The sequence below is a fragment of the Schistosoma haematobium genome, chromosome 1, assembly GCF_000699445.3.
Source record: "Schistosoma haematobium chromosome 1, whole genome shotgun sequence".
NCBI classification, from domain to species: Eukaryota; Metazoa; Platyhelminthes; class Trematoda; order Strigeidida; family Schistosomatidae; genus Schistosoma; species Schistosoma haematobium.
Genome location: NC_067196.1, coordinates 79,422,006 through 79,448,699, shown reverse-complemented (window position 1 = coordinate 79,448,699; position 26,694 = coordinate 79,422,006). Strand labels below are relative to the sequence as shown.

The following is a 26,694-nucleotide window of genomic DNA, read 5'->3' as shown; positions in this document are numbered from 1 at the left end:
CTTTTAAACTAGTACGTATTAGTTGGAAAAGTTTTATTTAGAACTGAAGCTGGTGAATAGAATTCAAGATTTTAATTGACAAATTTTAACGATTTATACATATTTAACGGATTTAGTTCTACGTGTAAGATGCACTTGTCCCTCATTTTAGTAGTAATAATAATAATAAATGTTGAGTACTGGAATAGTTGGAATAAAAGGCTCAAATTCGCTGTGTACAATTTTATGACTTGCATTAGTCACCAAAAACGGATTACAATGATTAAATATTTCTTACTGTCGATCATTTTTGTTGGTACATAGATCTTTTTTAAAGATTCATGGACCTTGCCATCTGTTTCATTACTGCAGTATGAGTGAGGCAAGTGATAATATACAGAGCAGAAGTCACATCATAGGTGTATCTGTTTTTTCACTTTCGTATTGAACATCAGTATTCATCCAACACCATTGGCCTTGTAATTCATAAGATGTTATTATACAAAAATAATAAAATATAATCCATAATGTCAGGATTCATTTTGTGTGCTCCAAACTTTCAACATACATGATGGTACCGTATGTAAAATGTCTTATGAATATTTTTCGTTATGCTACTACTACTACTACTACTGCTACTACTACTACTACTACTACTACTACTACTACTACTACTACTACTACTACTACTAGTACTACTACTACTACTACTACTACTACTACTACTACTACTACTACTACTACTACTACTACTACTACTATTAGTAGGAAGTGAAATGTCTGAGTGCAGAAGGTCTAGAAGATTGAAATGAAGAAAGAAGAGAAGGAAGCTGAAAGCAATCAGGATAACAACAGGAATGAAGGAATAATAAAGCTACTAAGAGACAATTCAAAGAAGATATGCAAATGATGTATCTGATGTATGATTTTCATGTGTGATTGTTTAGTGTGTTAACAAGTTATCAGTTTGTATGAATGTAACCGAATATCAGGATGAATCGTAAAGCAAATGTAAACGAAGATATTATTGTTAGTTTTATACTATAATTTATGTAATAGAATTTCCTAACTCATTTAGTCATACGGAATCATCTTTATTGGGTGAAAAGTAATTACACAAAAGATTGAGCCACATATATATTTTTTCAAACCGAATTGTTAGACTATATATATATATATATATATATATATATATATATATATATATATATATATATATATGCTCACCATAAAACATCAGAAGTCTTTACAAAGAAAGTTGTCTAGTTTTAATTAACTCGTGATTTCAACTGTTGAAATTACTACAATCTCCATAAAACTTCTTCTGATACTAATCAATATATGCTCACTAGTGATTGGAGTTCTAGTGAGAAGCAGTGACCAGTGGAGTTCAACCGGGACTGTCGTGAGATAGTGACTCACTGGTGATAATGGTGGATGTGTCGCTCAATCTCGTGGATTGGTTCAAGTTATACATCAAACACCGGTGGATGCCGACCAGCTCACTGGTCTAGTGGTTAAGAGCTCGTGTGCGAGACTGATAGGTCCTGGGTACGAATCTCTCAAGGAGGAATCGTGGATGCGCACTGCTGAGGAGTCCCACAATAGGACGGAACGGCCGTCCAGTGCCTACAGGTTTCCCATGGTGGTCTAGCTTCAATTGGTTCATGATATCGATTACTGAAATAAACTAATGAAACATGAAAATTCTGATAACCTTGTACTTTAGTTGTATTCTATTTTCTAATAAACTTTTATCTTTAAATATCATTTTATAGATTCAGTAAATAATGTTATTTAAAAGTACATGTTCTTGATTAAATAGATTTTAATTTTCCACCAGTTATGCAATAGGATTGTTTAAATAGTTTAAATTACTGACTAAAATATAGAATATGCATGGAATTTACTGCAATACTATCAGGTCAAACCTATTCCAGATTAAATTATTAATCGCAAAATTGCCGCATAAGTAATTTATCAACCAAGAGTATTCTGAAACGTAAGTACTACTTTTTCTTATGCACAACCTTTAAGTAGATGTTTGAGCGTCGCGCAAATCAAGTGATTGTCCTAAATCAATTGAAATACTGGGATTAAGGCTCCTAAAATATGTTCTATAAATAAGTACGATGATGGTTCCAGGATACTGTTACATAAGACAACAAAGTTTTAAAATCGGTATTGGAAGTAAGAATAAAAATAGATGTCAAACCATTAAATGTAAATTATGGTTTCTTAAAACAAAGAAACAAGGTTCTCAATGTTGTTCCTTGTTCCCAACAGGGTAGTTAGAGTTCAGTTACGGATATATAAACACAAAAGTCAGGTTTTTACACTAACACTAATATAGTTTCTAATAATTTTAATATAGGCGGATATCTACCGTTTATGTTCTATATACGCTTTGCCATATTGCGTAATAGGTTTATTTGTAAACAGCACAACTTGAAAAATTAAACAAGCAAGTGACTAGAATTAAAGTAATGACTATTTAATCATTTTGTTGAAACGATTGAATTGCAGTATTTCATACACTTACATCAATATAACACAAAGAAAAAAACCAAACCGTTTAAATAGGATACACCACAGTATTAAATGAAAAACATACGTTTAATTTGTAGGCAAACTTTAGTTAGTTTAATTGTGTTCAATAAAACTCAGATCAAAGTACTATAATTGTGTTGTATGAGACTAAATTATAACATGACTTTATTACTACTTTTTGTTTATTAGTAGTAAAGAGTATAAAACAAAATGTATGAATGAATACTCCACGAGAAATGTAGCTGATCAAAAAGATTAAATATCATATTTATTCTGTTTATTATTTTGTATATATGTTTCATTTAATTGCTTTTCATCTGTGTTATCCGAACCAATGGCCGTATATTTAGGATAAAGGTGTAATGTATATGTTTATATTCAGTCATAGGTAAATCAATTAGTTGGTAACGCAATTGCAGGAAAATAAAAATTATTTGATAAACGATAATTTGGTGGAATAATGTCAACCATATTTTGATCTGTAAATAGATTTGGCCTAACGGTACACCGTGCTGATGGTGTAGAATTCTGTGGACGAATTGATTCATTCATATTTTCAAACGTAACGACATCTTCGGTACTAACATTTATAGATGTAGTATTATTGATTTGAACGCCGTGATTATTCATCCCAATAGTAGCGACATCATTCTTAGTCACTGAAGAATCCTTCATAGGATTCATTCTTTCAAGACGATCACATTCGCGAGGAGTTGTATCAGATAACGAAACACAATGTCCATCTATAATAAAAACGGAGATTTCACTGTGTAAATTGAAGTTCTATCAAAACATAAAATTAAGAAAAGATAACTAATGTGTGGAAAATCTTTGTTTGTCATTCCAATTTACCCCTGAAAAACTTGCTGATTATGTAAAAATTGTCAAGAGAGAATCATTTTAAGTTATGACGTTCTACGCTACATGCCTGATTGGATAGTCGGAAAGATATCTGAAAATGTTCGTGTTATTTAGATTCGTTTAAAGAATATATATATTAAGGGAGTCGAAGAAAAATAATTGATAGTCATTCATTCACATTCATTAATAAGTTAACAAAGGGCTGTATTCCTTTTTATCAAAACTATTTAATCAGAACTATGGATATTACCGACGTCTTCAGATATTTTTATTGAGCTATTATACTCTACGGTACCTGTTTCCTTATCAAGATCAATGTTATCATCAATATCAGGTTGATAGTATTTGATGATAAATCTTTATTTATCTGCTGTAACGTGTGGACTGCAGGTTAGATGCGCAGCGTTTTATTGATCGATCCAGTGACACGTAAACACGTAATGAACGGCCTAGAGTCTCGATTGGTTCCGCTTACCTGTCTAGCCCAGCCAGTTGAGTCCAGAACGCAAGTCTTAGCCTCTGAGATACGAATCATTATATTTCAGACATACTCTATTTATATACCAATCAACCAGACCACATCGTACCATAAAATAAAAACAACATTTGTACAGTATTTAACAAGTGAAATAAATATCGACCAATAGGGAGTGTACATTTAAAGTCCAAGGCCATCATTAGACTTAACATGATAATTATTGGTATATTTTTCTGCACATCCTAACATTATCTTTTATAGGAAAACAATAGTGTATAGGAAAGATAAAATATATCTGATTTATACTGGTGGTTTTCCAATATATGTACTTGATATGTATTCCATCAACAACTAAAGTAAGAGAAATGGTGATCACAGGTACTGTATACAATACAGAAAATCCGTATGAACCAAAACCTTGTAAGATCAATTCGATTTGATCAAATTTAAACCCTTGTTTGGTTAAATCAGCCGTGTCATTTCACCAAGTAGATGGTTGAAATAATCTATTTTAAATTCTTGTTGAGATTAAAAAGGTAATAACTTGAAACATAAACTCTGTATTTCTTTTCACTGATTTCGAAAAGAGAAGCTCAAAATTGCTCTGTTAGGTAAAATAATCTATACCTATTCAGATGTAACGATATTGTTACCCGTTCTGTCAATAAAATTCCCCCCTGTTTCGCTCATCCTAATTTTTATTCACACTGTTTTTCTATGTTCAAAGAAATAATCGCTAGTGGATTTTACACGAATCCTTAGCTAACCACAAGCTCTTTTTGTATGTATGGTTACTAGTATACGTGGTGAGCTATACTTACAGCTAGCTGTTGCTGGTTATTAGATGAAGGAGAACTGCTTATGCAGTTTAGTTACAGTAAAATAAGGTTTTATATAAATCTGTCAGATTTCACTCCTTATGCTCAACGTGGGGTAACAGATGTATGTAAGTAAGTAAGTGTAAGATTTCAGATGATCTGCTAAGATCTATGATCGTTAGTACATTTATTGATAAATCACACAATAATACCAACTTTTGATAGATTCATACAAATACATGTAAAATTCAAAGTAATCTGATTTAGTTTTACATCACAATACCTTTTCTCATAATCTGATGTTCTTTTATCTACCAAGAACGATGAGGCTCGTCTTATCACAAATATTGTGAATTTGTAGGATTTAAGTTGGAAAACTGACGGAAATAATCCAATCGCTTGTGGTGAACGTAATTTTTCATTGCATACAAAGCTAACAGTCGGATGACTGAGAAGTGCGAAGTCAATGTATCATACACGAATATCAAATGAGATCGAATAAACTCGTATATCGGTAGAAAACAATGTTATTCAGAAACAAATCAATTCCTTGCTACTTTTTTCGTCAATCCCGATGGTTAGAGACCCTGAATGACATGGCTCAAAATCGTTTGCAATGGCGCAGGTGCATACACTCTTTGTGCTCTCCCAAATTCCAATCTCCTGATTCCTCCTTGTCTCTTTTTTCTCTTCCCAAATTTATTTTACTGGATTATACTCTTTAAATAACATCTCCAAACACTAATATTTCCGATTACTGCTTATACTCTTACTACCTCTACCACTACGGGATTTGAATTGACAACTGCATCTCTGTGCTACTGTGGTATGGCAACTCGAACTGATGTACGTACGTACGAAGTTCTACGTTGTTACTGACTGACTGACTTTTTCGTCAATTAAGTAGTTAACTATTTTTACTTCAAGCTAATAGTGAACTAAATAATTTTTTGGTCAAATAAACTGTCTAAATAGATAACTTCTTACTTGTTGAAGAAAAAGGTATTTTTCCAAATGAATTAGGATTGGAGAACAATCTGTTCATAATAAAATCATGCTCTATAGTGTTATTACTATTTGAAAAGTTAGATTCATTACCGTTCGATGTCAAATTATTATCATTAATAAACACTGGATCAGATCGAAAATGAAAATGTGACAAATTTTTCCCCATCTTGTTTTCATTACTGATGTTTTTATCATTGTTAGCAATATGATTTAATTCATTGAAGCAATCAGACTTGCAATTATATTCCCGTTCATAAATTTGATTTGAATTCATTCCATCATCATTAGTTGACAGAAGTCCTTCACCCATACTATTCATTGAAGGTATATTCTCTTTAGAATTATCATAGAACTCTTCTATTCCCATAGAATCAGCTAAACAGCAAGTTAAATTGTTAAAACCTATTTGATCATGTTGTCCCTCAAGTGTACCACGACATTCAATCTTCTTTTTACGTGCTCTAGCATTTTGAAACCATACCTGAAATCAATAAACAAATGCTAAAGTCTTAATTGATAAACAACACCAAGATGATATTTCAAAACGTTTCATACGTACAATTATTTATGACAAAGACACCAGTGTTTGTTGGCTCATAATATTAAGTCACTGTACCAAAGAAAATCATATCACCTAGCATCAATTTGAAATTATAACCATAAAAAATATATATGGTACATTAAAGTTATCAGTTATGATACTAAGGATGAAATCAACCAGAAAGAAGAAGTAGTCATGAGTAATTAGGCTACTTAGACTTATCCAAACCTATCAAAATGTTCTTTTCCATAAAAGTTAGGGTATATTGGTTAGTGCTACATAGGAACAGTTCTGGCTTGAGATCTGCTCGCCATGACTGAATAGCTTAACTCATTTAACATGATATTATCTATGATCATTTAATTGTTATTGAATTATTAACTATGACTTGATACTGATAGAGATTATTGATTATGGAATAAAATTATAAAATACTGATAAATAAATAAAAACTTGTTTTAACAAAACGTTTACATACTTGTGTAACACGTTTATTTAGTTTCGCCATACCAGCAATACGTTCTAACTCTTGACCATCTGGATTAGCTTCAATGTCAAAATTTGCTTGAAGTATTGCTAATTGATCAGGTGTAAAACTTGTTCTGATACGTTTTGATTTTGAATGTACACTACAATTACTACTTGTACTACTATCAATTGAATGACCATTTTCAGTCAGTGTCATAGAGATATCACCATTACTTAATAGAATTTCTTCATTAAGCATAGATTCATCGATTGAACACCAATTATCTGTAGTTTGACAATTTTCTATTGAATTCACAGATGTAAATTTTGCTGTTGTTGTCGATGAAATATTTGAAATACTCTGTAGATTATTTAATGTTGGATAGTTTGATGAAGTTAAGAAACTCTCCGTTATTTCACTTGATTGATTAAAAGACAGAGATGTAGACGATGTACTACAGTTAGCATTCATCATCGTTATTCTATCTGCTTTATGTCTATTATTAGGTAAATGAATATGATCTTGATCTAGTATAATCAAAGGTTAAAAAAGAAGTTGAAAATACCACTATATTAGTATGAAATTTCATAAAATTTCTAAAATCATTATTTCTGCTATAGCAATAACTTTAAATAAAGTTTAACAGTTATCCAAAAATTTACTCGTCTGTGTTTTGTCCTAAGCCCCATCGAATATCACGTGACTAAATCGCCAATTAGAATAAGGACTTATATGACCCTGTCCCTATGCTAAACTAATGACACGTTAACCAGCCCTAACAGCCTTGAGTCAACTCTGATTTCTTATTAATTCTCTGAGATAGCAGCTCTCTGACTAACCTAGCCCGTTCAGTCCAAAACACAAATATCAGTCTCCGCAATATGAGTCGCATATCTCAGACATATGTAACTTATACACAAGCAGACCAGACCACATCACACCATAAAATGAAAAATAATAATTATACAAGATCAATCCAAAAATGGCTGTGAGTGTAAGAGATTGTAACTAATAAACTGGGCATAACTTAAGAAAAGTAAATCGTATAATAGTAGCCAATGGGTCAAATGAAAGTTTGTAATAACAAAAATATAAATATATGTAATCTAGTTACTTAATAGTTGTGCAATAATATATATATAATAACAGTCCATAAATAATTTCTAACAGTTATCATTTATGTATTCTTCGTTAGAATATAACAGTCCATGTATCACATTAAATGCTTATACGTGGATGAAATCATCTAAGTGCAGGGAGTGTAAATATAACAAATTAGCTGATAACTGGTGAATCAGTTTAAAAGCTTGAAAAATTATTAATTATTATTTTATTTTAATATTTGAGATCATGAGTCAAGTGAAGCTAGACCACCATGGAAAACCTGGAAGCACTGGACTGGCTTCAAGAGATATTTCCAGGAGTTTTAGTGAAAAGCAGTGATCAGTGGAGTTCAACCGGGTCTGTTGTGAGACAGTAACTCACTGAAGACAATGGTGTACGGTGGCGCAATTTCGTGAATTGGTTGAAGCTAGACATTGAACACCGTTGGATGCCGGCTAAGTGATCTATTGGTTGGGCGTTCGTGCGCGAGACTGATAGGTCCTGGGTTCGAATCTCGCTAGGCGGGGTCTTGGATGCGCACTTCTGAGGAGTCCCACATTAGGATGAGACGGCAAGCCAATGCTTCCAGGTTCTCCATGGTGGTCTAGCTTCAATTGATTCATGATTTCAACTATTAAACTTACTATAATATCCACAAAAAAGCCTTTCTGATATTAATTATTTTATTATTTATGATTATCTCAGTATAAAAATAGATGACTGACATTTTACACCTTGGAAATTTGTCATACATTATTTCGTGGATTAACTAAGACTTTGCTATATCTCAGTTATTATCATCACAGGAATCTTTCAATCATTCATACAGGTATATATTTTACAAATATAAAGACGGGTTAGTTTAAACTAATTGACTTTATAGATATCAAGTTTCGATTGACTATGAGAATCCATAGGAAATTTCGGTATCCCATTTCTTCATTGATTATAATAAATATCTTCAGCTAAGTATTATTTGATTCCAAAATGTCAATTGAAAAATCATCTTGTAGAATGCTTCAGGAGAAAAAGATCTTACTTGAAATTTAAAACATTTCATTCACAAAGTATGATGGTATTTTAAAGGTCAGTGATCATAGGAGTTTCATATAAAATTTCATATATATTTCTAGTTATTTGGATATCCAAAAAAATGTTAATTACTATTAATTTCCTACCTAATTTTGAATTTACTTTAAACTATCAAATCCAACCTTGATATTGATATGTGCTTATTTAGATTCCGGATTATTTATAAGTACGTATTATTCAATGATCATACTTGTTATCCACCTGAAAATTCGTGTGTGTTTCAGTGGACCTATATATCTGACTTCAATTAGATCGAACGAATGTTATTGAAATACACATGTTGTCTATCTTTGAATATAATTATCGACTTAATCCGTGTTAATGAATAACGGAATTAAATAAGTCAAATACGAGATTGGATTTCGAATACGTATATTTCACTGAATCTGTGATCCAGAAACAAAATGTGACTTAAGTAGAATGAATAAATTGGTTTGTCCAGAAGCCAGAATAAGCTATGTGGGATTAGCATAGCAACCGACATTACAGGATTATTGAAATTTGTAATTTGTAAATATAAGAATAACAGGTATTATTTTTACTCAGTCTAATGAAAAGATCTAAGCTCTAGAAAAACTAGAAATAAAGAGAACAGAAATCTAATTATTCTTGATTGCTTTCAAAGAAGTTCTTTTTTTTAATGGTCATCTTAATCATTTATTCCATAAAGTAACCTCAAAATTTAAACAGGATTGTGTATTCCTATTATAGTTTCAATCAAAGAATTTTATATTGGTATAAGGATTACGAAAGCTAATTTCAGTCCATTAATCATAGTAAAATAAAATATTATGTACCAAATGTATTATTAAGGCTCAAGACTGAGTGGGCTGGAGAATGATGATCGGAGGCCTATGCTCTAATGGGGGGTCACAGGTGTAAGTAAATAAGTAATTGAATGTATAATTTCCAATTTCCAAAACAAATATTAACATATTGTTACAGTGAAGAAGATTTGTAGCTCAGGTAGATGATTTTGATGGAGTTTTGTTCTCTGAACTGGATGGTTTGGTCGTGGAGTTCTCACTGTTCTTCTAAACGACATCCTCACCATAAAAGTTAGGTAGAAATCAAGAGTTCGAATTCCTTGACATTTGGCTCACAGCTTGTTCTGTAGACCTCGATCTTGATTAGTTATTGTTGACCTTTAACCTGTCATTATTTACTTCTTTCTTTTGATTGCATTTTCCATTGATTTGATTCTTGGTCCTATATTTGTCCATAATTTTACTGGTTAGTTGATAAATTGTATCGATTTCAGTGTGGCTGTTGATTGCTGATTGACCTCAGTGCCAAACTTCTAAAAATTCTCTGTTGTTTTTTAAATTTCCTCCATCCGAAATCTCCACATTTTTGCAGTCGAATGTGTGTCCCCATGTCGCTCAGAAGAACGATGGAAGCTCCACGACCAAACCATCCAGCACAGAGAACAAAAGTTTATCAAAAATATAGTTACAGTAATTATCAAACAATTCATTCAAATAACAATTGGGATACAGTACTATGTCATAAAGTACAAACTGTTTGAAATCAATCTGTAGTGAACAGAACACGGGTGGGGACAATCGATTTACATTCAGCACAAAATTACAAAGTCACTTGGTAAAATAGAAAAACCATACTATAATAATTAATTTGCAAAATGTTCAATAATTGTCTCGAACTTCGTTGTTCTTGCATTTCTATACCTATTGCTTTCTAGTCCCGCTCTTCCTTTCTTGATCTTCCCCATCTTCTGCTGTCTGACATTACATTCCTGACTTGCGTCACATACTACTTATATCAATATAAGTAGCACGCACCACAAATCTAATGAGTAATTAAAGTCTATACACCATGTATATATATACATTTTAATGTACTGTATAACATAGCAAGAGAAATACTGTTTACATTAAGATAATCTTTAATTTTGAAATATACTATATGATTTGTCAATTTTCGTTTTTAAAAAACTGATTGACTTGTTCAAACCTGTTTTTGATGGATCACACATTATATTCTTGTGTTGTTCCTTCTGTATTACTTAGACTTGGATTGATTTTTGATTTGATTATTTATCCACTGAGGAAGCGGCTTGCATTGAGTCACGAAACATAAGAAAATCTAATTTTTCTACTCATTGGGATATTACAAATATATTAATTTATGTATAATTATGCAAACCGTTGCTCCCTATATTAACTCTACGGTGTTTGGTATTCCAATAGATTTTATTGATTCATACATCTTGTTTATATAATGAGCCTATTCATCAAAGGTCTCTAATTAACCATGAGGAATGAAAATAGACAACACTGATTTATTTTAAGGGATATGGTTAATATACTCGAATCTGTACTAGTCTTGTTCTATCTACTTCAGTTTGTTGAACACACTAGTAACATCAGCTTCAGATACGCATTGTGATTCAAGCCATACTGAATAAACATGTGCTTAACTACTGACAAAGATAGAAAATTTAGTTATTTTTAAATTTATTTTAGAAGAATTAAAAATGCAGTGAGTTATGTCACCTTAGCAGATTCGTTATTCTGTTTTGAATTAGAAAAAATATCTGTTTAGACATGAATGTGCCATTCAACCAGTTACTAGTTAACTGTGAGCAATCAATATTGTGACAGTATTTCAAAATATGACTTCTCGTGAACAATTCATGCTGAACCTAAGTTATAATTTTCTATAAACTATAGAAAAGTATCATAAGAACTGAAGAAAGTAATTGTAACTCAAAGATTTTGTTGAATGAAAATACTGAACTTTGATTATGGTTCTAGTTCTTCATTTATGAAGTAATTTCACAGATTGAAATCATGAGTCAATTGAAGCTAGACCATCATGAAAAACCTGGAAGCACTGGACGGCCGTTTCGTCCTAGTATAGGACTCAGCAGTGCGCATCCACGATCCCGCACCCCACGAGATTCGAACTTAGGGTCTATCAGTCTCGTGGGAGGCGGGATCGTGGGTGCGTACTGCTGAGTCCTATACTAGGACGAAACGGCCGTCCAGTGCTTCCAGGTTTTTCATGATGGTCTAGCTTCAATTGACTCATGATTTCAATCTGTGAAATTTCTAAAATCTCCACAAACCCCTTCTGATTTATGAAGACAGGAGTATTGTTTTTTTTTACTTGTGAATAGTACAATATTTTTGTCACTGAAATAGTGCACGTTCGAACTCATCCCCATATAGTATGAAAATCAGTGGTTACCGCACTAAAAACAATGAACTAATATAGTTCTCGTAGATCATCTTTTCAACTTGACAATATTTCACTTGAGAATTTATTAATAATCTTGGTATCAATGTTTAAATCCCAAATTGTGTGAATAATACTTGCTTAAAACGTGTGAATGATATTCAGATTGAATTAGAAATAGACAGATCAAATAGACTAATCAAAGAAAAATTATAAAGAAAATCTTTAGCTATCACTTGGCTCTAAAATTTCACTGAAATTACGGCTGATACTACAATGCGAAAAATATATTATAAAAATATCATTTGTTTTTCTATTAGAATTCATAGTGATCATTTATGACATTGATTGTGAAAAGTAGTAAATGTAAGTTTTAAAGTCATTCATTTGAAAACTATACAATTTTTAAATTTATTTTGTATTGTTTGTTTGAATCTTTGCATTGTTGTTTAAGGCTGCAATTGATCATTCTCTTATTGGCATAGGTGCATACTGTGTGGACTGGTTCTATATTGCTTTAATTCATAAGGATGTTAAGCAGAGATGGATGGTGGCTAGCAGTGGAATCCAGGACACGAGTTTCATTCTATTTAGGACTCGTCATCTGGATGTGTTTGCATCTCATTTGTAATGATCACTTTAGGATTTACGGTAATATCGAGACAATCCTCACAAGATGCATATATGTCAATAAGAGACTGATCAATTGCAGTCCTAACCAACAATCGGAAGATTCAGGTAAACAACACCAATTGAATTTCAACTTCACTCCACTACACAAGCAAGTTGCTACCAAGATTCAGTAGGTAAGTGGATGGCGCGATGGCAATCGAAGCAAACGGTATTAATTTCGAGTCACGGAGTGAACATTAACTTTGGGATACAGGTACATCCAACTGACGAATCCCAGGTGGGAGAAAACACATGTTTTGGATTTCACTGCTAGCCACCATCTATTTTTGCTTATTCAATTTTTATCTGATAATTTCCTTAGTATTTTGAATATCTGTACCTTACTTTAATCTACTTATCCAATTCATTGTACTTGGTTTGATAGTTTGAAGACTTCAGAGTCCATCCTTCTTTCTAAGAGTTGCTCAAAATCTTTGAAACAATAATTTCCGAACATATATATATATATTGGTTAAAGAAGCACAAAATTGCCAGAATGCATATTCGTTTCAAATTATGTAGAATATGCTTTCATTGCATGCTTTGATTAGTAACTACTTTGAATACTACGTCAATCTATATAGTATAAATTGATTGAACGATTTTATCTTTGTGTCTATTCACTCTTTAACATCATTTCACTAAACTTTTGATAAGATTACCTGTATAAAATGAATAACTGTTGTATTCATAAAAATTAACTTAGTAGAAAGCTAACATTATGATTCAATATAAGTTTTATAATATGAAAGATAATTTTTCCTATATTGCATTGGTAATCATCGATCAGTTTGTGATTTTAATTAAAACTTAACAATCTACACAACCCTATACTGAGAAAAATAATAGTTTAGTCCATTTAAAATAATGAAAATTAAAATTTATGTAAAAATAACAAATCACCAGGCGTCAAAAACCTGACCTATTTGTTCAAAAGGAGACGATTATTAATCTCTCCTTGTCTTGGTGACTAATATTCTTTCACTGCAACTTAAAATTTGTTTTCTTTTTTCCTTAAACTCTTTCTTGCATTTATTACATCATTGGGTTTTGCTTCAACCATCTTCTAAATTATTAGTCTTATTTTATCAGCTGAGCTCTGCTCATTATATTCCTATCAATATTTATTCATCATGTAATCACTTGTTTCTAGCCGTTTGAACTGTTATCAGAATGAACGTTGTAGAATGTTCTTTCACATAGGGTATATATTTACAATATTCAGTCTATTAATTTTATTTACACCCTTTCTATACTATACGAATATGTCTTTAATATAATTTCCAACCAAACTCTTTCATGTAAGTAATTTAAACTCATTATGTAATTATAACTTTAAATATCACAGGATGTAAGCAGCTGACGAGAACCAACCAAATAAAAATGAATTCATGCTATTCGAATAATATTGTCCGACCGGCCATTTTTTTTAAAAAAATTTTCCAACCCCAAATTACAATATTTTTCATCCCGTGTTTCGTCCAATGAAATGGCTAGTTCCAAAAATTAGATTTAATTGGTTAGTTATGTCTTGAAAATTGTTATAAATTATCAGTACTTGTCGACGAAGCACAATCTCAATCGTCATTATGGAGCAGAGTAACGTGCCGAGTACGAGCGCTGGTGTTTCCCACGTAACGGAAATGGAGGAAGTCTTTTTGACTACCTTGTTTCTGGTTGCGTTTCCATCGGTTGAAGCGTTAAAGACCACTATCACAAATTTTGAAAGATCGACTTACAGTCATTATGTAGTGAGAGATTCGCATATTGGCAGAGATCAAAAATCCTACATTAAATTTGTGTGTTGGCGAAATGGGCGTATAAGATCTAGCGGTTCGTCACAACGTATTAGACGGAGGAGGTAATTTGGTAAATTGTTTTATAATTTTTTTTAATGAAGGGCTTCTATGAACACCCAATGTCCAGCATTTATGTTTTGTAAGATTATAGACGGCTATTGGACTGTTGTACGTGGGAATGTACATCACAATCACGAGTGCAATTCCCTGAGGTACCAGGGTAATTCATGGATGCGCAGGTTAACGGATGGGAGTTTGAAACTGTGAGACCGCTGCTGATTTCCGGTACCGCTGCATTCCACATCAGGAATTTTGCTTACCAATCTTATGGGAAATGTCTGACCGCTCAAGATGTCTGCAATATGCGGTACAAAGTGTTCTCACACGCGAACCTTCCTGGTACGGAATTTGCCAATTTATAATGTACACTATAGGTGATTACGGGAAATTGAAAGCTCACATAACATCCTTGGGTGGGCTTTGCGGTTGGTTGGGTTTTCTGTAGATGTGAAGCAATGTTTCATACCTTCTGTGCCTACGACCCATCGCCGAACGTACGAGCAGTGCACTGTCCTATCTGTGGCGCCATTACAAACTAATAGTGATGACGTTCGACCGCGAGAACGAGTAAAGGCCCTTTTCAGGGCCACCCACAATTTGATTTCCATTATTTTTTATCTACTACTTTTCCGCCGCAAAGGTCAAGTGATTAAGCACTTATTAATGTCTCATGAATTTAGATATCCCTTAGAGATTAATAGTGGAAAAGCGATTATCGTTCATGTATTCGTAAACTTGTTTCTAACGTTTATTAGATATAAAGGTTAAGAAAACTTAGACAAGATTTTGTCATCTAATGAAGACTAATCTAGTAATTTTATATTGAAAATAATGTGATTAGCGTTCATGTTTTAGTAACACATTTGTAAACTATCTAATAAAAGTACATTTTGAGTACATTTTAATAGGAATATTTTAAATGAGTGAAAATCGTAATTTTGTCGTTAGGTCAATAAACTTATGATGACATTTATTAGTGAATGTAATAAGATAATTACAAAGATGAATGTGATTAAAGCTCATAGAGAAGTAAACGAAATTGAGAAAATTAACTTATTTAGGAATAAAATAATGACATTTGAAAACAAGTTGAAACCATCATCATTGAAATGATGATGGTGATAAAAGGTCATACAGTAAGTGTAAAAAGAAATAAGAATATTATCCGTTTCATAGATACACAAAACAAGAACTTCATATTCTTGTTTAATATTAAAATTTCCTGAAACCAGAACTATGCGTACGTAAGAAGTACGTCTGATCGTAAACTAAGCCTCCATAGTTATTCATAACTACTGATTATATCACCGTATTCATTTGCACACCTCATCAACTATTTATGACTGGTACAATCTCGTTGTACCAGTTAAATATTCCCTTAAAATATTCAAAAATCAAAAATAATTTAGGAAACAATCGTTTTCCTTAACTTCATCATCGCACTATACAGTTATTAGTCCATAATTTTATTATTTTATAAAGTCCAAAATAAGGCATGACATTTATGAATTTGACAATGTAATGTGTTAACAATGGTTAACGTTTACATCTGTAACGATATATATATTTACAAATTAAAAAGGTCATTCACTAAAGGTCGGGATGATTTGCAGTAAAGTGTTCAGTCACAATAAGTGACTAAGCATTATAGGAAAATTGAAAATGCAAAAAATTTTGTGTCAATGAAATACATAGTACAAGAATTGAATCTTGTCAATTGACATAATAATAATAATAATAATAATAATAATAAGGAAAATAAATAATACTAATAGCATTGTAAATGTTCATTGATACAGTTGACCTTACTCATATTTATACGTTTAAAGTCGATAAATATTTGTTGAGTCAGTCAGACGACGTAGGCTTGTTCATTTACACTTCATGAAACTGATATTTCAAATGCTTGTCAAAAATGGTTACATTCATAATGTCTAGATAATTCAGGTTTCATATTACGGCGGTTAACAATATTCACACATGACTGATTAAACAAACTAGTTTTTATTACGACCAAAAATTAATTTTAAAATACAGAACTACAAATAATTTACAAGTGAACACAATAAACCGTTTCAATGGACTTTTACAAATTAACCACATTTAAATCTAACGTTGTCTAATTCTCATTATGAATGAACATTTACAAAATAATCCTTTACTAAATATTAAGTATCTTTTTCGGAAAATTTATTACTACTTTCATATACTGTCAAAGTCAGTTCATTAAATGATCGTCTACGGTTGGTTCACCTGAATTATACATATTGCAACCAGTAATTTATCATGATGATTTATTGATATGTTGATTTCTTTTTCCCATTAACACACCGTGTGTTACAAAAAGCCTATGCACACACTTTGGTGATAATTTGTTTATTAATTTGGTATTAAATATTTGACTACCGACCTCATTCAGTAATCACTATTATCAAATATTCAAACCGGTTTACAGATGCTTTTTCCCAAAACTTTCTTTTACTGAGATACATATGATTATTCCTGTTCCGATAACTAACGACTTCAATTCAAGGTATACTTGATCGGAAAACAAAAATTGATCCCAATACACATTCACTAACAGTAGGATTGCATGGTAATGCAATTAAGTTGGTGTCTTTTTCTTCAAAAGTCTAAATTTTTTTCAAGACTAAGATTACACAAAAAATTATTCATTATCATTAAATTTCAAATGTAAAAAATGAAAATTCTGGTATCCAATCACAGCTCCAGATGTGATTTCGATTTCAACTAATCAGATTACAAAGATGAACAGTTTACGACCAATCACAAAATTATTAAAGGTAACAAAATGTTTGTTCATTATCACTTGAGCACACACTTGCAAAACAAGTCCACCAATCAATGATACCTAAATTTTTCATTCACACCCCACAATTTTTTTAAAAGGGGTGGTAGGGAATCATATAGGCCGGTTACTTAATGTCAACCGTCTATTAATTTTATTTACACCCTTTCTATACTATACGAATATGTCTTTAATATAATTTCCAACCAAACTCTTTCATGTAAGTAATTTAAACTCATTATGTAATTATAACTTTAAATATCACAGGATGTAAGCAGCTGACGAGAACCAACCAAATAAAAATGAATTCATGCTATTCGAATAATATTGTCCGACCGGCCATTTTTTTAAAAAAAATTTTCCAACCCCAAATTACAATATTTTTCATCCCGTGTTTCGTCCAATGAAATGGCTAGTTCCAAAATTAGATTTAATTGGTTAGTTATGTCTTGAAAATTGTTATAAATTATCAGTACTTGTCGACGAAGCACAATCTCAATCGTCATTATGGAGCAGAGTAACGTGCCGAGTACGAGCGCTGGTGTTTCCCACGTAACGGAAATGGAGGAAGTCTTTTTGACTACCTTGTTTCTGGTTGCGTTTCCATCGGTTGAAGCGTTAAAGACCACTATCACAAATTTTGAAAGATCGACTTACAGTCATTATGTAGTGAGAGATTCGCATATTGGCAGAGATCAAAAATCCTACATTAAATTTGTGTGTTGGCGAAATGGGCGTATAAGATCTAGCGGTTCGTCACAACGTATTAGACGGAGGAGGTAATTTGGTAAATTGTTTTATAATTTTTTTTAATGAAGGGCTTCTATGAACACCCAATGTCCAGCATTTATGTTTTGTAAGATTATAGACGGCTATTGGACTGTTGTACGTGGGAATGTACATCACAATCACGAGTGCAATTCCCTGAGGTACCAGGGTAATTCATGGATGCGCAGGTTAACGGATGGGAGTTTGAAACTGTGAGACCGCTGCTGATTTCCGGTACCGCTGCATTCCACATCAGGAATTTTGCTTACCAATCTTATGGGAAATGTCTGACCGCTCAAGATGTCTGCAATATGCGGTACAAAGTGTTCTCACACGCGAACCTTCCTGGTACGGAATTTGCCAATTTATAATGTACACTATAGGTGATTACGGGAAATTGAAAGCTCACATAACATCCTTGGGTGGGCTTTGCGGTTGGTTGGGTTTTCTGTAGATGTGAAGCAATGTTTCATACCTTCTGTGCCTACGACCCATCGCCGAACGTACGAGCAGTGCACTGTCCTATCTGTGGCGCCATTACAAACTAATAGTGATGACGTTCGACCGCGAGAACGAGTAAAGGCCCTTTTCAGGGCCACCCACAATTTGATTTCCATTATTTTTTATCTACTACTTTTCCGCCGCAAAGGTCAAGTGATTAAGCACTTATTAATGTCTCATGAATTTAGATATCCCTTAGAGATTAATAGTGGAAAAGCGATTATCGTTCATGTATTCGTAAACTTGTTTCTAACGTTTATTAGATATAAAGGTTAAGAAAACTTAGACAAGATTTTGTCATCTAATGAAGACTAATCTAGTAATTTTATATTGAAAATAATGTGATTAGCGTTCATGTTTTAGTAACACATTTGTAAACTATCTAATAAAAGTACATTTTGAGTACATTTTAATAGGAATATTTTAAATGAGTGAAAATCGTAATTTTGTCGTTAGGTCAATAAACTTATGATGACATTTATTAGTGAATGTAATAAGATAATTACAAAGATGAATGTGATTAAAGCTCATAGAGAAGTAAACGAAATTGAGAAAATTAACTTATTTAGGAATAAAATAATGACATTTGAAAACAAGTTGAAACCATCATCATTGAAATGATGATGGTGATAAAAGGTCATACAGTAAGTGTAAAAAGAAATAAGAATATTATCCGTTTCATAGATACACAAAACAAGAACTTCATATTCTTGTTTAATATTAAAATTTCCTGAAACCAGAACTATGCGTACGTAAGAAGTACGTCTGATCGTAAACTAAGCCTCCATAGTTATTCATAACTACTGATTATATCACCGTATTCATTTGCACACCTCATCAACTATTTATGACTGGTACAATCTCGTTGTACCAGTTAAATATTCCCTTAAAATATTCAAAAATCAAAAATAATTTAGGAAACAATCGTTTTCCTTAACTTCATCATCGCACTATACAGTTATTAGTCCATAATTTTATTATTTTATAAAGTCCAAAAATAAGGCATGACATTTATGAATTTGACAATGTAATGTGTTAACAATGGTTAACGTTTACATCTGTAACGATATATATATTTACAAATTAAAAAGGTCATTCACTAAAGGTCGGGATGATTTGCAGTAAAGTGTTCAGTCACAATAAGTGACTAAGCATTATAGGAAAATTGAAAATGCAAAAATTTTGTGTCAATGAAATACATAGTACAAGAATTGAATCTTGTCAATTGACATAATAATAATAATAATAATAATAATAATAAGGAAAATAAATAATACTAATAGCATTGTAAATGTTCATTGATACAGTTGACCTTACTCATATTTATACGTTTAAAGTCGATAAATATTTGTTGAGTCAGTCAGACGACGTAGGCTTGTTCATTTACACTTCATGAAACTGATATTTCAAATGCTTGTCAAAAATGGTTACATTCATAATGTCTAGATAATTCAGGTTTCATATTACGGCGGTTAACAATATTCACACATGACTGATTAAACAAACTAGTTTTTATTACGACCAAAAATTAATTTTAAAATACAGAACTACAAATAATTTACAAGTGAACACAATAAACCGTTTCAATGGACTTTTACAAATTAACCACATTTAAATCTAACGTTGTCTAATTCTCATTATGAATGAACATTTACAAAATAATCCTTTACTAAATATTAAGTATCTTTTTCGGAAAATTTATTACTACTTTCATATACTGTCAAAGTCAGTTCATTAAATGATCGTCTACGGTTGGTTCACCTGAATTATACATATTGCAACCAGTAATTTATCATGATGATTTATTGATATGTTGATTTCTTTTTCCCATTAACACACCGTGTGTTACAAAAAAGCCTATGCACACACTTTGGTGATAATTTGTTTATTAATTTGGTATTAAATATTTGACTACCGACCTCATTCAGTAATCACTATTATCAAATATTCAAACCGGTTTACAGATGCTTTTTCCCAAAAACTTTCTTTTACTGAGATACATATGATTATTCCTGTTCCGATAACTAACGACTTCAATTCAAGGTATACTTGATCGGAAAACAAAAATTGATCCCAATACACATTCACTAACAGTAGGATTGCATGGTAATGCAATTAAGTTGGTGTCTTTTTCTTCAAAAGTCTAAATTTTTTCAAGACTAAGATTACACAAAAAAATTATTCATTATCATTAAATTTCAAATGTAAAAAATGAAAATTCTGGTATCCAATCACAGCTCCAGCTGTGATTTCTAATCAGATTACAAAGATGAACAGTTTACGACCAATCACAAAATTATTAAAGGTAACAAAATGTTTGTTCATTATCACTTGAGCACACACTTGCAAAACAAGTCCACCAATCAATGATACCTAAATTTTTCATTCACACCCCACAATTTTTTTAAAAGGGGTGGTAGGGAATCATATAGGCCGGTTACTTAATGTCAACCATGCTATTCAGCTAGAAACTTTGTTCTTGCTCTTTACAAAATGATAAAGGGAACTATGTGTATGAAATCACAAAGATGTCGATTTATAAATTACATTGTTAAACAGTGTATTACTTGACTATCTGTCTCTATAGTAGTTTTCAATCTATGTAGTATGCAAAATTATTGTTGAAATTAAATTTAACTTAAAATTAAATTTTCAATAATAAATGGATGATATGCTTGTAGTTAAATTCAAATAAACGTCTGATTGTCAGTATAGAGGTGTGGAGATTGTTGAATTTCATTGATGTCATGAATCTAATAGAGTTAAACAACCAATGAAAACATGGTGACAGTGGATGGTCGTTTTGTTCTGTCATGAGACTGCTCATCAATGTACATTGAATTTCAGTTCAGTAGACAGGAAGTTGAGAATTTGCTCGTAGGATCAAAAATTCCATATCCGATTCCTGCTCCGAAGGGTCGTGGAATACAAGGAGGAAATGGTGCACCAGTGTTTCCCGGGTTTTAATTTTTTGTCTAACTTTGACTGGTTTAATTTCAAATTTTGATGTATAGAATTTGGGCCCACATTTTTTCTACATACTAGAAACTTTCATAAAGACATAAAGAATGTACTTTTTGTTCATAAATGTATTTACATGAACATAGAAAGAAATTCCCAAATATTAAAGTCGTAAAATGCATACAATTAACTTAGTTGCAATGAATTATTATATCAAGTGAAAAAGAGAAAACTTACTAAAGTTTCGATCAATTTTTGTTTCATTCATATTGATTGAAAAATTTTCTTGATCATATGGAAATTGTTGTAGTTTATCCATTTGTCTAGGTTCTATTTGATTCATGTTAGTTATTGAATCTGTGTCTAAATTTAATACTTTCCATGATAAAAATTTAGTCATATAATGTTCATAACATAATACATCATTATTGAATATCCCACATTTATCACCTTGATGTAATTGACGACCACATTGGAAACATGTGAAACATGTTGTGTGAAATGGTACACGATTTAATTTGTGAACTTTCATATCTTCTGGTACTTGAAGTCGACATCGTCCACAATGTTTATATCTATCAAATGTAATTTTTTTAAAAAAAGGAACTGAGAATCATCTTCAACTGTCACTGGAATAAGCGAGCTATATTATATACATATATATAATGGTGATGAACATTTGTGGGTCAAATGTTAACTTTTTAAAATAACCGGCAGAATGAACAACCGGTTTCCTAATGTCGAACCGATTGATAATAGGGAGTTAACGTTATCAGTCTGCTTTAAGTTTAAATAATCAATATTATCTCATTACTCTTGATAATAACTATTACAGTTCAAAATAATTACTAAAATATCGGTTTTTCCAATGAAGAAAACAAAAAAATATACAGTATAAACGAAACTATTCTTCAAAGAGAGCAAGAACAAAGAGTGGTGCAGAATAATATGAATTCATTTTATTTTGTTAGGTTCTCATCAGCTGCTTACAACCTAAAATATTTGAAATTCAACATTATTACAGGTATTGACATATTTATACATAAGAGGGTGATTAAAGATGAATAAATGTATCATGGTGTAGTGAAGATTCCGATAGAGTTAGTGAGGTCATAAAATTTTGTCTCGAATAAATAGAGTTTGGGAGGGAAAGTTCCAGAACATTGAAACAGTGATTAGAACTCATGAAAATAGATGAATGGTAATAAAGAAAATATGAATTGAAATCATTCAGTTATGTATGATGTAATTTAAAAGAGTTGGAGTAATGACGCAATAAATAAATAGAGAAATAAATGAATAAAAAGGAGGGGGTATTGTTACCAGGGTAAAGTAAGATCTATTACTGTCTCTTTTTGTATGCATAGATCTGGTTTTAGACGTTCGATTGCTATTGCCTCGGCAAATTTCAAAAGGTTGGAGTTTGATTGTTTGTTAATCACCTTGAAGGACTTCAGTATATCAACTATTTTTCTTCAAGAACTACCTAACAATGTTATAAGAAATCTAGTGGCTGTGAATTAAAATTTTGGGATAAAAAAATGTATAATACATTTTGAATATCCTAATTTGTATACTTTTGAAGATAATCCTTATCTAAAACTGAGTTCAGATAACGAACCGTTGAAACAGAAAGCAATGAATAATTCTCTCCCCATGGATTGGAAATATTCTTTTAGAATCACTGGTACAAATTACCTATGAAAATACATGTAGATTTTAGAGATCAAATAGACAACTTCCATCCTATTGCATCTTTTTGAGTTAGATTTTACAATCATATCAGTTTCAATATCCTTCTATTGTGCTTAGAATTTTTGTCTAAGGAAACAACTATTAATTTACAATAGTACACTATTAGTATTATTTACTTACTTTATTCTACAATTCTACAACTGAATCCCCAACTTTAAATAAAAAGCCTCTATATATACGCTTATAATTCAGAGGTGATGTACCAAATAAAACGTTAAGACTCAAGTTAAGCAAATCAATTCAAAGAACTTTTAATACACGTAAACCACAATGAATATTTTCCATACATTCAATGATCACTCTGAGGTTGAAAAATAAATTGTCTAAACTAGCCACCTCTTTCTATATCTATCAACTCAACTACTCCTGTAGAACAAGTTGTATTACTACATATTCTAGGAATTTATATATTCAAGTTCGTAAACACCTTCCAGTGTAGTTTCACAATATGTTGGCGACGACTTAATGTAAAACATTAAAAAGGAAAAATGTATTTGTAAACTTTCAGCGAATGGTCTAAGCTTGGACCAAATTACCAGGTGAACTGTTGAATTTACTCTTAGTATAGTTAAACAAACATGTAATCAAATACAGTGAACTACTCCATTGAATGTACAATATATAATAAACCATTTATATTGTTTACTTACCTTATTCTACAATTCATACAAATAATTTTATTCTCTTGATATATCCAACATCTTTCATTATTGTTCAGTGTTAAACAATTACCACATTCATAACAATTAAAACAATTAATATGATAAATTTCTATAGATTGATTCATATGATTCAATTCATTGAAATAATAATTAAGTTTTTTAAAATTAGAATTTAATAAATTTGATGATAATTTTAATTGTTTTTTATATTGATTTTGTTCATTTATTGATTTTTGATTAATATCATTCAATAATTGATCTTTTTTTATTAAATAAATTAATATTTTATCATGAATTTGATGATTACATCCTTTACATTGTAATTCATTTGGATATAATTCTTTAGAATTATGTTTCTAAAATTAAAAATATATATATAGGGTTGTAGAGATTATGAAGTTATGGATTGAGAGTTTGGGCATGAGACAAATATGTCGTGTGTTTGAATCCCACGAGCGGGATCGTAGATGTGTACTGCTTAGGAGTACTACAATAGGATGAAACGGTCGTCTAATGCTTTCAGGTTTTCAATTCATGATCTAATATCAATTGGTTCATGGTCTCAATCAGTAAAATAGAAAACAAGCAATAAGAAATAATTTTTCTTTCTTTTTTTAATGAGTTTGACATTGGTGAGATTATCATCAATCAGATTTATGATAATGGGTTTTATACTTCCGTTAAATAAAGTTTTAGTATTATAGCTGATGTTGGTTTATGATGAAAACCCTACATATATAATTTCTAACTCTAAATATTACAGGTTAAAATAATAATCTTAATTCTTTACACTGATTTATAACACTCATTTAGATGTAGTATGTAAATGGACATTCTCAAGGTCTCTTTACAGTCACTTAAAGGTTGTTCATAGATTATAGTCTCATCTTGACAACTAGTGATAATATAATAATACAAATAGAGAGAAATGTAATGTAAAAGTGCTTGGTTTCAAGTTATTTAAAATTATTTCCACGTCTAATCTGTAAATAAAGTTAACTGTTAACAGTATACATTTATAAGATTAATTTGAGAAATTCAATATGGTTACGAAAGTCTTTTATCATTATAATCAATATACTGTACAAAGAAAACACGAAGAATAGAATACAATATCACTATTATTATACTATGAAACTTAAGAAACTTAAAATGTCATATAAAAAGTTATGCCCACATGTTTAAACTATAGAAGAAAAAAAGGTTTATCATCAAGTGCGATTAATACCACTAACAATAAGAAAACTTAGACTTTAACCATATGTAAATTCTAGTTAATTACAGAGTTTTTGATTGAGATCATGAAATGATTGATGTTAAACCATAATTTAGAGAACCTGGAAGTAATAGACAGCTGTTTCGTCCTATTATGCAAGTCCTCGGCAGTGCGCTTCCACGATCCCGCTCGTTGGATTCGAACCTAGGGCCTTCAGTTTCACTGATAATTACAGAGTACTTTTTGATATTAATTGCTTTGTTTATATAAAAACTACAATATCTATCAATAAAAGATTTGATAATTTAATCTCAGTTTATAATATAAGAAGATTTACTGCTATACTCGAATGATCTTTTATTTCAACGGATTTTTGGTTATAATGAAAACTACTTACAAGAATTCAATAGTCCGACTAGAATTAATTATAATATTAAAATGTAAGAGGCTAATGTGTACTGTTGATTATAAGATAAACTATACAACACTTTGGAATTCTATAATGTTTGTACCATTAGAGACTCATTGATAAACACAGTATCGAAGGTCAATTATCTTGGTGTTACCTTTTCCTCTGATCTATCTTGGTCTTCCCACGTTTTATTGTTATCAAAGAAGGTTTTCCGTCTGACCTACTACATAAAGAGATTGCGTGCTCTTGGGATTACTCGTCATTTACTCTTACAATTTGTCAGTTCTTGCATATTACCTATTATTCTTTACTGTTCTCCATTATTCTTTCCCGGGCTCTTGAGAAAAGACTTTGCTGTATTGCGGAGAGTGTTGAAGGCAGTTAGCAAGGTGTATGGTGAATCTTTCGAGGTCATAATTAATATGGTTGTGGATAGACATTTAAAGTCATTCAAACTCATTGTAGGTGTTATCTTACCAGATACTAACCGTCCCCTTCACTTATATCTTTCTCCTTGTATATCTTCTGGTAGAACAAGACGTAACTACATGAAAATCCATGCACGCAAGCAAAAGTATAAAAGTCCTATAATACCTTACTTAGCAAGTATACTCTGTGACAAAGTTTGTTAGAGTTAATCTAGTCAATAACCTATATTCTTAAACATGTTTCTAATTCGAAATGTTGTACAGTTACAGATTTTTTGGGTTTTTTTGTGTAAGAAACTTGTCGAAATTCTTTGTCCTGAGAATTCTATCTTGTACCAAAATATAATATCCAATAAAGCCATTATTGATAATAATACACTTACATTATCGTCTCCAGATAACATAGTTCACAGGATTCAATTACCAATGATAATGAATAGATATAAATAATGTTAGTAACTAAATGAGAATTTTGAGAAACCAAAAAAAAAGAATATTATTCCACTTAACCATAGAAAACTTTATGAAAATAGGACAGATTTACTTTCAT

The 26,694-nt window shown here is 31.3% G+C and overlaps 1 protein-coding gene across 1 annotated transcript; it reads right to left on the bottom strand.

Annotated features, from left to right (window-relative positions):
- Nucleotides 1–2,373: 2,373 nt before the first annotated feature.
- LHX6 (LIM/homeobox protein Lhx6) lies at nt 2,374–26,694 on the bottom strand (the record flags this gene model as incomplete). The annotated part of the gene is made up of 6 exons (XM_012937372.3): nt 2,374–3,272; nt 5,674–6,175; nt 6,714–7,231; nt 21,909–22,246; nt 24,077–24,444; nt 26,689–26,694. The coding sequence occupies 6 exons, from the start codon at nt 26,692–26,694 to the stop codon at nt 2,923–2,925; spliced, it is 2,082 nt and encodes a 693-aa protein (XP_012792826.2). The 3' UTR covers nt 2,374–2,922.